This window comes from Hevea brasiliensis, chromosome 15 (genome assembly GCF_030052815.1).
Source record: "Hevea brasiliensis isolate MT/VB/25A 57/8 chromosome 15, ASM3005281v1, whole genome shotgun sequence".
Taxonomy (NCBI): domain Eukaryota; kingdom Viridiplantae; phylum Streptophyta; class Magnoliopsida; order Malpighiales; family Euphorbiaceae; genus Hevea; species Hevea brasiliensis.
The window spans coordinates 36075606-36091615 of NC_079507.1; the positions used below are offsets into that span (position 1 = coordinate 36075606).

Below are 16010 nucleotides of genomic sequence, written 5' to 3' on the forward strand. Positions count from 1 at the left end.
AGCATATATATATATATATATTCTTCTTTTAATCATTTGTTTGAATTAAAGAAAATGAAGAGAAGAAAAAAATATAAATTTAATTTCTCTAACTTTTCTTGTTGATACATTAATAGAGAGAAAAAAAGAGAAATGCGAAAATAAATGTATTGTTTTTATTAAAATTATTTAAATAATATTTAATATAATAATAAAATAAAATTACCATAATTATTTGTCAACTATTTTTTTTAACATAGAGATTGTATTTCTCTATTCTAATAATTTATCAAAATAACATAAAAAAGTTAAAATTTCATTCTTACCTTTTATATTATTTTTTTATTTAAATTTCTTTTATTTTATGATAAATATTTTTTTAAAAAATATTTTTTATATTTTTTTAGCATTCAGAGTATTTAAAAAAATTAATTAATAAAAAAATTTTCCTATTAAAGAGAAAAGTAAATCTTTTAAGAAAGATGGTTTTTATTTTTTAATAAAATAAATTATTTTTTATTTTTTAAACTTTGATAATATATTTATATATATATATAAAATAAATATATTATTTATTTAATATTATAATTAATAATATGAAATATTTTTTAAAAAATATTTTAAATAAAAAATAATTTTTATACAAAAGTTATTTTTCGTAAAATACCCACAGCCTCAATTTCTCCCTCATTTTTTAAGCAGGCAGCCCAATAATTATATATAAAAAAAAAAAGGTAGACGGCGTCGTTTTAGTAGATTTCCTTTCCTCTCACTTCTTTGGCGGCAATTATCAAAAGGTCATCATAACTGAAACTTGTCCATCAAGTGTCCACGGTCTTATTCTCAGTTTCTCACCACTCCACAGAAGCCGAAAAGGGAGGAGAAACAAAAAACAGAAGCCACAACTGAACCAAAATGGGAGTCCATGGTCTGTGGGACCTTCTTGCTCCCGTCGGCCGCCGTGTATCCGTCGAAACCCTCTCCGGCAAAAAGCTTGCAATCGGTGCGGCTACCACTCTTATCTCGAAATCAAATTAATCAAATTTCAGAGTCCACATAATTGTTTTTTTGATTGTCTTGTAGATGCGAGTATATGGATTGTCCAGTTCATGAAGGCGATGAGAGACGAGAAGGGAGAGATGGTACGGAGCGCACATTTGCTAGGGTTCTTTCGTCGAATTTGCAAGCTCTTGTATTTGAGGACTAAGCCTGTGTTCGTCTTCGATGGTGCCACCCCCGCTCTCAAGCGGCGTACCGTGATTGCCCGACGGAGGCAGCGTGAGAATGCCCAGGCTAAGATTCGCAAAACCGCCGAGAAATTGCTCCTTAATCACGTGAGTTCGTTGTATTTTGTAATTACCTTCAACGTTGATGAATAGATTATCATAATATCTGGTGGTTTGTTGTAATTGTTTGTTGAGAAGTTGAATTTTGCTGCACTTGTTGGATGCAACTCTTGCCTTTATTTGTTGCTATGATTTCGTAGTTTTGAAGAAATCCTATATTGACTTGCACAATGCATCAGTTTTAGCTGGTTATTTATTTTGTGGATTTTTTTTGCAAGCTTAGAATTGTTCATGTCAGTTTGATGTATGGACTTGTAGTTTGTGTTATACATGTCTATTTGATTTTTGCTAATAGCTCAAGACGATGAGGCTAAAAGAATTGGCAAAGGATCTTGAGAATCAGAGAAAAAAGCAGAAGAAGGATTCTAAAGGTATGAAGATTTTGTCGGATCAAACCCAAGAGGAGGAGAGGAATCTGGAGAATAGTGGTGTGGAGAGTTATGATAAAGAAAAGTTGGATGAAATGTAAGACATTACACGGTTGTAATCATAAGCATAATTTGGACTTGGGTTTGGAACCCTTGTTGACTGTTTTAATTATTTGATTTAGGTTGGCAGCAACTATTGCGGCTGAGGAAGATAGTCATTTAAATAACAACACATCAACGTCTGCTGCTGCATTTCCTGCTGTGCAGGCAGAGGATAGTGATGAAAATGAAGAGATCATATTGGTAAACTTTACTATGTTTTAGGCATAAGGAGTTAATCTTTCTCTCAATTCCTCTCCCTTTTTTTTTTCAATTTTATTGCAGGCATAACATGTCGTTAGTATTGTTTTCTTTTGATTACAGCTGTTGTTAGATTGCTCTATTTTAACTGGTTGGTTTGGTTTACAATTTTATGGAATTGTCAATTTTGGCAAGTTTGAGAGCCATTGTATAATCAAGCTAATTTTCATAGACTGACCTGTACAAAGTGGTTGAAAATTTTGGATTTTTTGGATGCTTAATTTATTTGCTTTCTTCTGCCATTTCATGATATAGATAATTTGAAAAATATCATAGGGACTTGTTCAAAATTCACCTTGTTGATAATTGTTGTATTTTTTTTCCAGCCAGCATTGGGTGGTAATGTTGATCCAGCTCTCTTGTCTGCTTTGCCTCCATCAATGCAACTTAATCTTATGGTAAGTGAGTCTGCATATATAATGTTACAGCTTACAGTTTCTTATCCGATCTTGTTTTTGTAGCTTTGTCTCTTGACACTTTATTTTCTTCTGGTGGAATTTGATGATGGTATCTTTTTAGATGAGACAGAGTTCAATGGTGGAAAACAGAAAAGATAATAAAAAAGTCAAGGTCAGTTTTCAAATGCCTATATATGTTTACAATTGACTTTATCTTACTATGAGTATGTATGCATGATTGTGAAATATTATAATAAGCTATGATAACAAAAACAAGTTGACTGCTTGAGCTCAATCACAGTGGTATTACATGTATGGCATTTTGGATTTGTTTTGACCTAGAATCAAAAATATTTGTGATTCCTTGCCTTTCTTTTCCTTCTTTTTATTTTGTTATTTTTTTTATATTTGTGATTCCTTGCCTTTCTTTTCCTTCTTTTTATTTTGTTATTTTTTTTATTGTTTCCCCCTTGTATTCTTGGACATGCTTTAATAGTTGGTATTTTTGCCTAAACAAAATTCAGGTTCTTGAATACTTTTAAGTGTTTTTATTTGTGCTTAAACAAAATCAGGATTACTTAACATGCTTTACTGTTGAAATTTGTTCTCATTGTTGTAGGTTGTGGAGTTAGTTTATGTGATACTATATGATTTCCCGGGACATGATTTGTTGTGGGGTAGTGAGTTTTACTTTTGCTAAGCTCTGCCTATGCTATTTATAGCCCCAATTTATTGTTAATAATAGCAAAAAATGTTACATGAGATTATGGAAACTGGGCTTTTCGTTTCTGCGGTAGGCTGTAATATGAGACAAATAATGTCACTAATTTTGAAGAAGCGCAAGCTTATGTAGTCAAAGGCTGAATACTTGCTGTGGTATTGGCTGATTGATATTTGCTTTCTTCAGGTTCTATTGGGTGAACAAATGCTAATAATTTAATTTATTTTCTTCATTGTCAAAGGATATCGGATACCAGGAGGAGGATCAAAAGAGTAATGCAAATGGTAAGGAGCCTTTGTTAGATCTAACCGATACAGAAGGGAGTAATGTAGAGAGGAGTGATGTGGCAGCAGAGTGTTACAACCAGGAAAAGTTAGATGAAATGTAAGATGCTTGTGTGGTTGCAGCCACTGTATTTCTAGCTGTGGTTGAATATTCCATTGATTGTTTTGATGAGTTAATTTTAGGTTGGCAGCATCTATTGCGGTTGAGGAAGATGAAAGTTTAACTAAGAGTGCCTCAACATCTGCTGCTGCAATTCCTTTTGAGGAGGGAAGTGGAGACGAAAACGAAGAAATGGTCCTGGTAAGTCCATGTCATCTGGAGATATGAAATTATCTTTCTAATGAGAGCCGGCGTAAATTGTAGCATTTGTGTTTTTAAAAGTTGTTAGTTTGGCTGGTTTAATATATTGTTTGTTTGCTGAGCTTAGTGATATAAATTGAGCAAATTTCGAAAATGCTACAACTGAGTTCATAGGATGTTGATTCATGAGATTCAATTTCTTTAAAAGTTACACATGAAGCAGGCAAGCTAATCTGATTGCTGCATTTATGAAAATCTTAGGTGGGGATCATGGGTTTAATGCCCATACCTTGTATCTTAAAAAGCCAGCCAAAAAAAAAAAAAAAAAGAATCATATTGATTTTTCCTTTTTTGCTTCCTTTTTAAGTACAACCATGAAAAACTAGTGTGAATACTGTTTGTGTAGGTCATAAGGTAGACTTCCCTTTTGGGATGTGAAGTTCTGATTCCTGCATGTTTTCATTCTGTACGTATGTTGGACTGCATTTTCATGTGTCAATGTTTCATGGTGGTCGTACTTGATTTATTTTGCAGCCAGCAATGTGTGGAAAAGTTGATCCAGCTGTCTTAGCAGCTTTGCCACCATCAATGCAACTCGATCTTCTTGTTCAGGTAGATTTCACTTGTAACTTGTCAGATAAGAGTGTTCGGATTACTCCTCTCTATTATTTTTTCTTGTGATGTTAGCTGCTTTTTTTTTCATTATGTAGATGAGAGAGAGTTTGATGGCTGAAAATAGACAAAGGTATCAGAAAGTCAAGAAGGTCAGTTCTTGAATTTTTGTCTATTTATTATGTTTATATGAATGTATTGTGGATATTTTCTATTATTTTATGATGTTTCAAGTTTAGACTGATTTGATATCACTTTATGCTGTGCAACTTCACAAGTAGCCATCCAATAAAGAGCTGTCTATTTCATTTGCTTTAACAAGGGTCATTTCTGTTCATAGTTTCGTGTTTCTCTTTAATGGTGCTTCCTTTTAAATCTTTTGGATTTATCTTATTGGTTATTTTCTTGCTCATCTAGGCACCTGAAAAATTTTCTGAGCTACAAATAGAGGCTTACCTTAAAACTGTTGCTTTCCGCCGGGAAATAGATCAAGTGCAGAAAGCTGCTGCTGGGACGGATGTAGGTGGTGTTCAGACTTCACGGATAGCTTCTGAAGCCAACAGAGAATTTATCTTCTCATCATCCTTTACAGGAGACAAACAGTAAGTAATTGTGTTTCCATTGTTTTGATCATTAAATATGCTGAAACCAAGGAAGGAAAAAAATCACTTTAAAAGAACAGTTATAATGAGATTATATTTTCATGTATCCATGATGACTGTTGATATATCTAATTTAATGTGTAATGCCATGCTTCTTGATTCTGTGCACTTTCAATTAATAGTCTTTCATTGACAATTACTTTGTCACCCGTGTTAGATTGTTTACATCTGCTGGAATGCAGAGAAATGGAAATGAGCAACAACAGACGCCAATAGGGTATTGTCCTTCAGATTCTGTGGATCATGTTGCATCCACTAGCAAGTCCAATACTATTACAGGAATGTTGCAGGATGAATCTACAAGGGTGTTTGATGAAGATGTTGAGACATATCTAGATGAAAGGGGTAATATTCGAGTTAGTAGAGTGAGAGCTATGGGGATGCGCATGACCCGTGATTTGCAAAGGAACTTGGATTTAATGAAAGAAATTGAACAAGAGAGAACATGTGCAATGAAGAGCGCAAGTGCTCAGTCTGAGCTTAATAAAAAGAATATTGGTTCTTCAGAAAGAATTTCCAGTAAAAAACATCATATAAAAAATTCACATGGTGAATTGAATAATAGAAATGGGCAGTCCAGCTTAGATAATGAGAGATCCATAAATATATCTTTTGATGTTGATGTTGATGGTGAAAGTAAGGGTTTTGACAGTGATGACAACATATTTACTTCTTTGGTAGCAGGAAAACCTGTTAAGATTGATTCTGCTTCAGATAGTGATTGGGAGGAAGGGATTATTGAAGGAAGAGATAATAATTCTTCTAATGATATGGCATTAGAAACTAATCCTCCCCCTCGTCCTAAGGAAAGCAACATTAGTGATGATAGTGAAGTGGATTGGGAAGAGGGAGTTTGTGATGTTCATGATTCCTCACTCCCATCTGAATCAGGAAGAACAGCTTCCAGAGGTTATTTGGAGGAGGAGGCTGATTTGCAAGAAGCAATACGGAGAAGTCTTGAGGGTTTGGGGTGTGAAAAATTAAATCAAGAACCATCTGAGCTTGAAAATTTAATAAGCACCAAGGTAAATACTCACAACAGTGTCATATTCATTGACCAAGAAGATAATGCTGGTGGGCGAATTCTTGTTGAGAAGGATGTCTCCCAACAAAATAAACCCTCTCCTGAAATTTTGGCATTTGGGAAGCTTGACAGCATGGGTCAAAATGATGTCTCAAAGGTCTATTCTTCTTCAGATAGGCAGTTGAAGGCTGAAACACATTATCCTCCTAACATGGGTGTCCTAACAAATAAATCATGTACAAGAAATCTGGGTTCAAATGCTGGACAATCAAATGAAGATAAAAATATAGGGAGCAATCTGTGCAGAGAAACGCCATCTGCGGAAACAGCTGCTCCTTTGGAAGTAAAGGATGTCCATGTGATGGTGGAGCAGTTTTCAGATACTTTTGTTGGGGATATTGGGTTATCTACAAGTAAAATGTATTCAAGTGATGGTTCTCATGTTTCTGGAGCATTATCCGGTAACATGTCTTCTTCTATACCAGTTAATGATGAACTAAATGAAATGGAAGCAGAACCATCCATGTTGGTCAATGAGGAGAGAAAACCTGAACCATCACGTCAGCCAGTTGAAATATCCAAGTCCAACCCTTCCATACATATCACTGGCCTATCCAATGATTCAACAATTGGCACTGATATTGAAGCCAATTTGGTTGGAAAAAAAATTTCTGATTATGATTTAGATGAAAAAGAGCATTACATGAACGAATTTGCAAGAAATGAGAATCTGCAGGCTGGCATGTCAGAGGCCAGTTTGCGGGAGGAAATATTGACTCTTGGTCAAGAATTTACGAATCTAGGAGATGAACAGAAGAAGCTGGAACGCAATGCAGAATCAGTTAGCGGTGAGATGTTTGCAGAATGCCAGGTCTATGCTCCTACTTCAGGATGACTTATTTCCATTACATGGTTATAATATGAATATGCTGATTGACTATTTCTTAATATGGTTTCCATCATATGATTTTCTATCCATTATTCTCTTAACCTCAGACAAATGACACCAGGGCAAATGATCAATTCTTTTGCCGGCTTTACCTTTCACTTGCAAGTGTTGCAAACGAAATTATTAATCTTCTTGGTTGTCTTATCCTAAATGGATAATTTTGTGTCTACATGAAATGGTTGAACAACATTATAGTGTACTATTATGTATATATATAGTTCAATGATCTCCTAAAAGGGAAATGAAGTTCAACATTTTGATATATTGTTTCCCATTGTTTACATATTTTAAATATTTTGTTAAAATTTCTAATCTAGATCGAAATCCTTCTATATTATCATCCTCAATCATTGTTTGCAATGATAAAAAATGCCTCAGGATTTTTGGGTTTCTACTTTCAATCTTTACATTCTTTGCATTGGATGAAGCTGAAGGATAATCTACTGTGGATTTGTTATCATAACATTAAAACTATAAAAGTTTAGCTTGTTTGTTTATGAGAGTAGTTTGATTTCTGAGGCCATCTTATTGGGCTATGGTTTTCTGTTTGAATGTCAATCATTGGATCAAGAATAGCTGTTTTGTGAAGCACACAGATCTTTATTTGTCAAGTGATCATTATTGGTTCTTTGGAAAAAGTGAAACTGATATTATTTACGTGTTCTATTATATGCAGGAACTGCTGCAGATGTTTGGCTTACCATATATTATAGCACCAATGGAAGCAGAGGCTCAATGTGCTTACATGGAGCTTGCAAATCTTGTTGATGGTGTTGTGACTGATGATTCTGATGTGTTCTTGTTTGGGGCACGAAGCGTGTACAAGAATATATTTGAAGACCGCAAATATGTTGAAACATACTACGTGAAGGTGTGCAATAGCAGAATGATTGAAGTCTCTGCTTTCCTCTTCCCCCTTCCCCTCCCTCTCCCAAACATCCCTGGGATTCTTTTCAGTATCACCTGCAATTATTATCTGCATAAAGTTCCTTTTATGATTCTAATTTTCTCCTAAAATTTAACAATTTTTATGGTGTTTGATATTGTGGCATGAATATGCAATTTAAATAATTTTCTTTTTACTAGACAAGCCTCTAACCTTAATACCTTGGGATTCTTTATGTTTTCTCTTTTAAGCTCATGCATTCTTGTTTCTCAGGATATTGAAAAGGAACTAGGCCTAACCAGGGAAAAACTAATTCGCATGGCTCTACTTCTTGGAAGTGATTATACCGAGGGTATTAGGTAATTGACAGCAACTATTTTGGTTTTTCAAGTTACTAGGAGAGTATGCTAGATATGTTGTGTTTTTGCACCTTAAGGTTATCACTCTCTCTGATATGAACCCGTTTAACTCCACCTTAAAAAGCTAGCTTGTAAGAGGAGGATAACAAACCCATATATATAACACTCAAGAACTATTTTGTTAACCAATGTGGGACGCATTATTCCCGACCCTTTTAGACTGTCTGTCTTCGTACAGAGAGCCAGGATCATGGCCTATCGATCAGACAAGGTGAGGCTCTCATACCAAATGATATAAACTTATCTAACTCCACCTTGAAAGCTAGCTTGTAAGGGGATGGTTGCAAACCCATATATATTACACCCAGTACCTTCCTTGGTAACCGATGTGGGACACATCTCTCTCTCTCTCTCTCTCTCTCTCTCTCTCTCTCTCTCTATATATATATATATATATATATATATATATATATATGACAACACATTTTGTTGGCCTGCTTAAGTGGTATTGTTTCTGGTTATTCATGGTGAGAGATTAAGAACCATTTGCATGCTTGCTAAATTGGTGATTTCTTTCTTGTGCATGGACTTCTATGGGATATATTTTCATGTAGTGGGATTGGCATTGTTAATGCTATTGAAGTAGTGAATGCATTTCCTGAAGAGGATGGCCTTAAGAAATTCCGAGAGTGGATTGAGTCCCCAGATCCAACCATTCTGGAAAAGTTTGGTGCGCAAAATGGTTCAGGTGTGAGAAAAAGAGGGTCAAAAGTTGGTGACGATGATACAAATTGTGCAAATAGCAATGTGGATGGAATTAATTCATTTGGCCAGAACATTCCTCAAGGTCATGAGCAAGACCAATCTGCAGATTACTTTCAAGAGATAAAGCAGGTTTTCATGGATAAGCATGTAAGAACTCTATTTGCACTATAGGCTTTTTGTTTATTGGTACAGACTTTGTAATGAAATGACCCTGTATTTCCAAGTAGTATGAAAAATTTAATTTTTTTACAGAGAAATGTGAGCAAGAACTGGCATGTTCCTTCGTCTTTTCCCAGTGAAGCAGTCATTTCTGCATATTCTAGTCCACAAGTGGACAAATCAACTGAGCCTTTCACATGGGGAAAGCCAGATCTTCAAGTTCTTCGCAGGTAAGTCATTTTGGCTCTGGTTTTCGCGAATTATTGGATAGAAGATTGCAGGATTTGGTCTATATCAAGATGTTTTATGTCTTGAATTATCTTTTCCTGGCTACATTTGGTATGTATGTATGTATGTATGTATATATAGTTGTGTGAACAATGACTCAGACATGTTTTTGATATGCCTGAATGTTATCTACTGTAAACATCCCTGTGAAAATCCTGTTTGCTTCATGGGAGCTATACTTGTGAGATGACTTGCCATTATCATCTTCATGCTTTTGATACTGCTTACTGTGGCTGTACAGATTATGCTGGGAAAAATTTGGTTGGGGTATTCAGAAGTCAGATGAATTGCTATTGCCTGTTCTTAAAGAGTACGACAAACATGAGGTTAGTCTCTCTCTCTCTCTCTCTCTCTCTCTCTCTCTCTCATGTGTATGTGTACATGCTTTTCCACATGCATGCAATAGACGCACTGGCACACACATGCATGCTCTTAGTAAGACTAACAACAAGCATGCATGTCTGATCATTAGTATAAAGAATAATCTGTGGGTATAGTTTGAGCAACCTTTCTCTTTTGTTCTGTCTGCTAACAGCCCACCCTAGATTTGACTTGGCAACTTCATTTGTTATTTGCAAAAATATGCTGATAACTTTTTGGTGTGGCTTGTTCGATTTTAGACTCAATTACGGCTGGAAGCATTTTACACTTTCAATGAAAGATTTGCAAAAATACGCAGCAAGAGAATTAAGAAAGCTGTTAAAGGGATCACAGGAAATCTATCTTCTGAGTTGATGGATGATGATGTGAATTCTAAAAGCAGAAGGAAAGGAACAATTAGGCCTGGTGAATCTGGTGATACCAAACCAGAGAGACCTTCCAAGAGAGCAAAGGGAGGTAGCAATAAGATCAAATCTTTGGAAAATTCTACTACAGGGTGGCCTAGGAAAAGGACCACTGGAGTGTCTGTTTCATCTGAAGTGGAGAATCCAGGAAAACAGTGGCAGGCGGAAAGCAGGCAAAGCAACCATAAAGGATCCCGTGGGGTTGGAAGAGGTAAAGGAAGAGGTAGAGGCTGTGGAAGAGGAAAAGGAAGGGCAAGAGGAACTCTTGGATTTGAGCAATCTGATTCGAGCCCTGATGATGTCAGTGGTGGTGGAGATGATGAGCTGGAAGTTGATGCAGAGAAGTCAGAGAGGCCACAAGAAGTACGAAGGGTAAGTTTAAATCTTTCATCATGCTTTTCTTCATTTATAGTATAAAAGATGCGCTGTCATTTTAATAAATTCATAGAAGCACGTTTAATAGTTTGACTAGTTGTGATGGCTTTTAGTTTACTGAGTGCATCTTCCTTTATTTTACTTCCAAATTCATCTTAGCTGACTACTGAACTTTCTGGTTTACTACTAAGAATTTTGGGTTCTTAGTGGTGGTTCTGTTCTAAGGCTGGCTGTTAGGTAACCGGCATGAGGATCAAGTTCTTTACATTTGGAGGGTTCCTGCTCCATAATTGTCCTTTGTTACCTCTGAATAAAGTCTCTAGTTAAACAGGAATGTCCAACCCTGTTAAAAAATAGTTAGTTTTATAAGATGCATACTTTATTCCAGCTACCTGTCTCATCTTTGGGTTACTTTATGAAAAATGTAAGTGTAATCAGCTGGCGGTTATAAATCTGGCTCTTATGCAAGCTGAGTGTCATTGGATTTGTACCTTTATGAGATCCAACATGGTGCTATACACAAAAATATATGCATTTCAGAAATTGTCTTGGTTGATGAGAACTTATTATATATTTTTCATCTTTCTGGGGTTATCTTTTCACCCATTTTCTCTCTTATATTCCAGTCATTGCGCTCGCGGAAGCCAGCAAGTTACACTGTTGATGACTTGGAAATTGATGACGTGGACAAGTCACTACACCATGGTGATACAAGGTTGAATGAGGAAGTGCTAGAAGCAGGTATATCTGGAGTTCAAGGGGAATGTAAAAGTGCCGATGCTAGCCTTAATGGTGAGGAGCAGCATAAAGTGGAAGATTCTTTGCCTGAGGACTTCTCTGAAGACTATCTTGAACAGGCAGTGGGATTTGTAGCTGATGAAGATGGAAGTGGTCAGGCTGGTGTGGCCAAAAATACTTACCCTTCTGAACCTGGTGTCTCTAATGATTACCTTGCAATGGGAGGTGGGTTTTGCGTGGATGAAAGTGACACAGGTACCTACCAAGATGTATGTCATAGACCCTCCATGGCTGCTGAATGGGAAACCGTTGATTCATCCCACTTCACTGGTCTCATGGAAGAAGCTGCTTCTGGTAAAAGTTCTTTTCAATTAGTTTCTAGTGTCAAAAGAAGTTTGAACGATAGCCAAGATGGAGGAAAGACAAATGCTTTTGATACTGAGTTGAGTGTGGATTGCATAAATGAGAGAGACACCGGTGATCATTCCAAACTAAGTTTGCCTCTGCCAGAAAGCACTGAAAACGATGCTGGGGGGTCAAGTATAAGAAGTCTGAGCGCAATGCCTTTCTTGAAAAGAAAACGGAGAAAGATTTGAAAACTACCCAGAATTTAGGATGAACCGGATGTATTTTCCCTGTAAATATTCTTATTTATCTGGTTTTTGTAATTCTCCTCCTCGCTTCTTCTGATTGAGATTTTTATATATTAACTTTAATATTTCTATGCGGAACTCTATGATTTATCAATTGTTTTGCTCTTTATATACTCTGATTCGATCTTATTTTATGAACACCACTACCAAGTAGCTCTGTTCTGGACGTCTTTCATTATTTATGGTAGCACGGCAGCTTTTCTCATAGTCCCAGCTTCACTCATCCCTGCTCTTACTTTTGCTTACGCACAGCCAGAATCCAAGAATTTGCTGGGTGAAAGAGTTGGCTTCGTGGATATGAATTTAGCACCAGTTGCAGCAATGGCCAGTGCAATGCGCAGTTGTGGGATGTCAACAATTTTAGTAAAGCTGCTTTGGCACAAGAATAATCAAACAAATACGAGTGGCCTATTGCCATTAGAAATATCAAATTATCTTTATTAATTTACTATATAAAATATATCAAATTTATTTCTTTATTAATTTAAATTATATTATGTTAATATAAAATAATTAATAATTATTCACTTAGTAAAAAAGAGAGCGTTTTGTCTCTTCCATTAACTTGTAACTTGAATAACTAATTATATCAATAATTAATCTATTAGTGTTAAATCATTCAATTATTTTTTTTATTTTAAAATATATAAAATTTTTGTTATTTATTGTGCAATAAAATTTTAATATATCAAAATTTATTTATTTTTTGATATAAATTAGTTTATTATGATGAAAGTTTTATTATTAGTATTTATTTTATCATAAAATGATTATTTAAAATCTAATATTTTATTTAAAAATTTTGAAATATCTTTTTAAACATATTACTTTACACTCAGTGTTTCAATTATCCGATCAGGTTAGAAAATCTTGATGCTAATTATATTTGCAGTGAGCAGTACCAAGAAGAAATGACCATAGTAATCTTTGTCACCATCTTTATCACAATCTAAAGTGCCTTCTTCTCACTCATTTTGGAAAGAAATCCAAATGCTTGGAGATTTGCCATTGTGCTGATGGTGATCATATTCACATTAAATTATTGGCAAAAAGCCTTTTTAAGCCTTTGTGAATTAGTCCAAAAGTCATTTAAATTCTTGTTAATTTTTTTGGGCCATTTAAACTTCTACCGATCATAAAAAAGTGCAAAGAAGCCTAAAATTGACGGTGTTTAATATCCGTGAATGGGGCGTAATTTCTTTAACTCTGAAACTCAATTTATGCGGGAAATTCACTATCTCATTTACAATCCAGAAGGCTAAGATACCTATTGGATAATAAAAAAAATTTAAAATTAATTAATAATAAAGTTGAATATTATACCATTGCTGAAATGCATTACATGGATTAGAATCAAGAATTCCCAAGCCGATGATTGCATCATGAAGTTCATGCAACTAAACCTCAAAGCATTACTGAAAAAGATATAAAACTCCAGCAATTAAAGCTTAATTTATACAAATATTTTGAGCAAAGAAGAAAGAAAGCTTAGCAATAGTCATGTTCTTTGCGTGATGTATAATTAAAAAGTCATAAAAAATTATGATATATAATATTTGAATTTTATATAGCAAAAAGGAGTTCACTGTAAGAAATACCAACTATTCTTTAGCACCTAATGGATGCCCATAGATGGGGCCACTCAACTTTATGAGCATTTTCATAAAAGTCATTAAATTTTAATTTTTTTCATAAAAATTATTAATTTTCAATTTGATTTCATAAAAGTTACTGTGATTAAAAATTAAAGATTTTCATGTCAATTTACTGACTTGTCTACTATTTTACAAATAAAATTACATAACTATTGATTACTGATAGGGAAGAAATGAAAAAAGGGAAGGGGTTTGATAGCGAAAGAGGTAGCGTGATGTGTTTTTTCAATCTTTTTTTTTTTTGTTTTTAAGAAACTAATAAAAAATGTAATTTTATTTGTAAAATTATTGACGAGTCAATAAATTAACTTGGAAACCTTTAATTTTTAATCACAGTGACTTTTATGAAATTAAATTGAAATTCAATAATTTTTATGAAAGAAATTAAACTTTAGTGACTTTTATGAAAACACTCATAAAATTGAGTGACCGTGTGTGATATTTACATAGATGACATATATTCTCTTGACCGTCTTATTAAAGTCTTTTGATTTAAAAATGCTGATATCTAATGTAGAGATTGATGTATTCTTAAAGAATCTTTCAAATCAATTGGAATAACTAAGCACTACTCTAATAACTAAATTGAAATAATTTTACAAAAATGTGGAAATGAAAAGGTTACATGCGAGCATGTCATAACAACCTCTTCATCATGGTACCTAAATATAGATCAAACTAGGGTAGAGATGGCCATTTGTATTCACTTGACACAAAAATTTGGTCCTCTCCAAAACAAATATTAGAACATTCTCTTGCCTGAGTTAATCTTACAAATCGAAATATGTCTTTTGACAACATTAACTCATGCCTTAGCATATCTCTCCTCAGGGTTATCCTACAAATAAAATGTCTAATTATGCAAGTTAATTGTGTCATTAGGTTCCAGACAACAAGAATTTTTTGAAAGACTAGACATTCTTATAAAAAGAAAAAAAAAACCTCAATTGCACAAATACAAAGCTTTAAAAGCACAATTTTCCCGGATCAGCGATTTGTCTAACTTCATGCAGTGATATCTTACAAGATATGTAACTACCTTCTAACCGAAAATATCACCTCCATTTAGCATTTATTTCCAACTGAATGTATCATCTCCATTTAGCATTTATCTAATTTTATGTCCAAATTAAACCAGCTGAACACGATGATATACATAAAGGAAATGCAGGTAATTGAAATCAATAAAAAAAAAACTCGCATATTTTGTTCTCAACATTCTGAAAAAAAAAAAAAAACTATACAACTGCATTTTACATCTAATAATCAACTATATACCGAAATCAATCTCTTACTCTATATGCAGTGCATCTAAAAAACCTCCTACTCGGATTAGATTCTTTCCACAATGTTCAAATCTTTGCTTAAATTTGGCAATAACACATCATAGCAGGCACATTCTCATGTCTTCCCTCCTTGAATTTACTCTAATAGAAGATATGATCGATTTGAACAAGTGGATGATGCCGTCACCCACCCTAACTCATCTTCAATGATTTTCAAGACTAGTAACTGAAATTAACAATCCTTAATGTCGTTTAGTCATGTGAAATACACATGGACCAATTTTAGGCTAATTTAATTTGTTTTACACATAATTTAGACTTGGTTATTATTGTTATTATTATTTTTTTTTCTAATGACCGTTAGAGGTGCAAATGGCCTAAAAAAAGTTGACTAAGTGACTTTTAGACTAGTTCACAAGAGTTTAAAAGAGTCTTTTGCCTAAATTATTAATGTATTTCTCTTTTCTCATTTATTTATTTATTTATTTATTTTTTTCAAAAAGCTGTGTACAGTGTAATTTGGGAACAAATAAAAAGAGAAGAATATTGAAGCTTGTAGCTCGCAATCATCCATCCAATAAAGCCCATTTCTGCAAAAAGTTGCAATTGAAGATCCATTTGTTGCAAAGTGAACTTAGCTATCATTGCAAGCAACACCAATTGTACAAAATAAATTTTAATCCCACTTAAGGTTTTAAATGTTGAAATGGCTCCGACTGATCTTTATCCCACTTTTTTAAAAAAAAAATATAAAGAGATTTTATTAATATAATAATAATATAAATGAAAATAAAAATCAAAAGATAGCATTAATTTGTTCATAAATCTACTCATCAATAGAATTAAAAAAAAGGATAAAATTTCAAAGGCCCCTTACAAAGATTTAAAAAATATCTTGATCTCATACTTTAATAAATGTTTTTTCTTTTTAATTTAAAATTTTAAATCAACCTTCCTTACAGGTCATTTGTTTTTACATATAACAAGATTATTTTTTGCGAGTGGTTTAATAAATATAATATAATATAGGTGCACAACCAATTCTAATTTTCTTTTA

General features: G+C 33.9%; 1 protein-coding gene across 2 annotated transcripts; it reads left to right on the forward strand.

Moving 5' to 3' along the window:
* The first annotated feature begins 778 nt into the window (after window positions 1-778).
* On the forward strand, window positions 779-12121 carry LOC110634543 (DNA repair protein UVH3). 2 transcript variants are annotated; one of them, XM_021783591.2, is made up of 19 exons: window positions 779-982; window positions 1063-1313; window positions 1621-1790; window positions 1876-1996; window positions 2380-2451; window positions 2573-2623; window positions 3414-3556; window positions 3640-3757; window positions 4292-4369; window positions 4468-4521; window positions 4787-4971; window positions 5189-6926; window positions 7681-7875; window positions 8164-8249; window positions 8864-9161; window positions 9267-9403; window positions 9703-9787; window positions 10082-10618; window positions 11248-12121. In XM_021783591.2, the coding sequence occupies exons 1-19, from the start codon at window positions 895-897 to the stop codon at window positions 11953-11955; spliced, it is 5115 nt and encodes a 1704-aa protein (XP_021639283.2). In that variant the 5' UTR covers window positions 779-894; the 3' UTR covers window positions 11956-12121. The 2 variants fall into 2 exon arrangements, with proteins under 2 accessions (XP_021639283.2, XP_021639284.2); XM_021783592.2 differs by lacking the exons at window positions 779-982; window positions 1063-1313; window positions 1621-1790; ... (1 more) ...; window positions 2380-2451; window positions 2573-2623 and having other exon boundaries at window positions 3420-3556; window positions 3648-3757.
* The last annotated feature ends 3889 nt before the right edge of the window (window positions 12122-16010 follow it).

Bases quoted from the DNA above. Each gene is read 5' to 3' on its own strand.
- LOC110634543 (XM_021783591.2), top strand. From the start codon at position 895: ATGGGAGTCCATGGTCTGTGGGACCTTCTTGCTCCCGTCGGCCGCCGT. The intron at 1,997-2,379 runs GTAAACTTTACT...TTTTTTTTCCAG, and splicing joins AAAATGAAGAGATCATATTG to CCAGCATTGGGTGGTAATGT. The intron at 4,370-4,467 runs GTAGATTTCACT...TTCATTATGTAG, and splicing joins AACTCGATCTTCTTGTTCAG to ATGAGAGAGAGTTTGATGGC.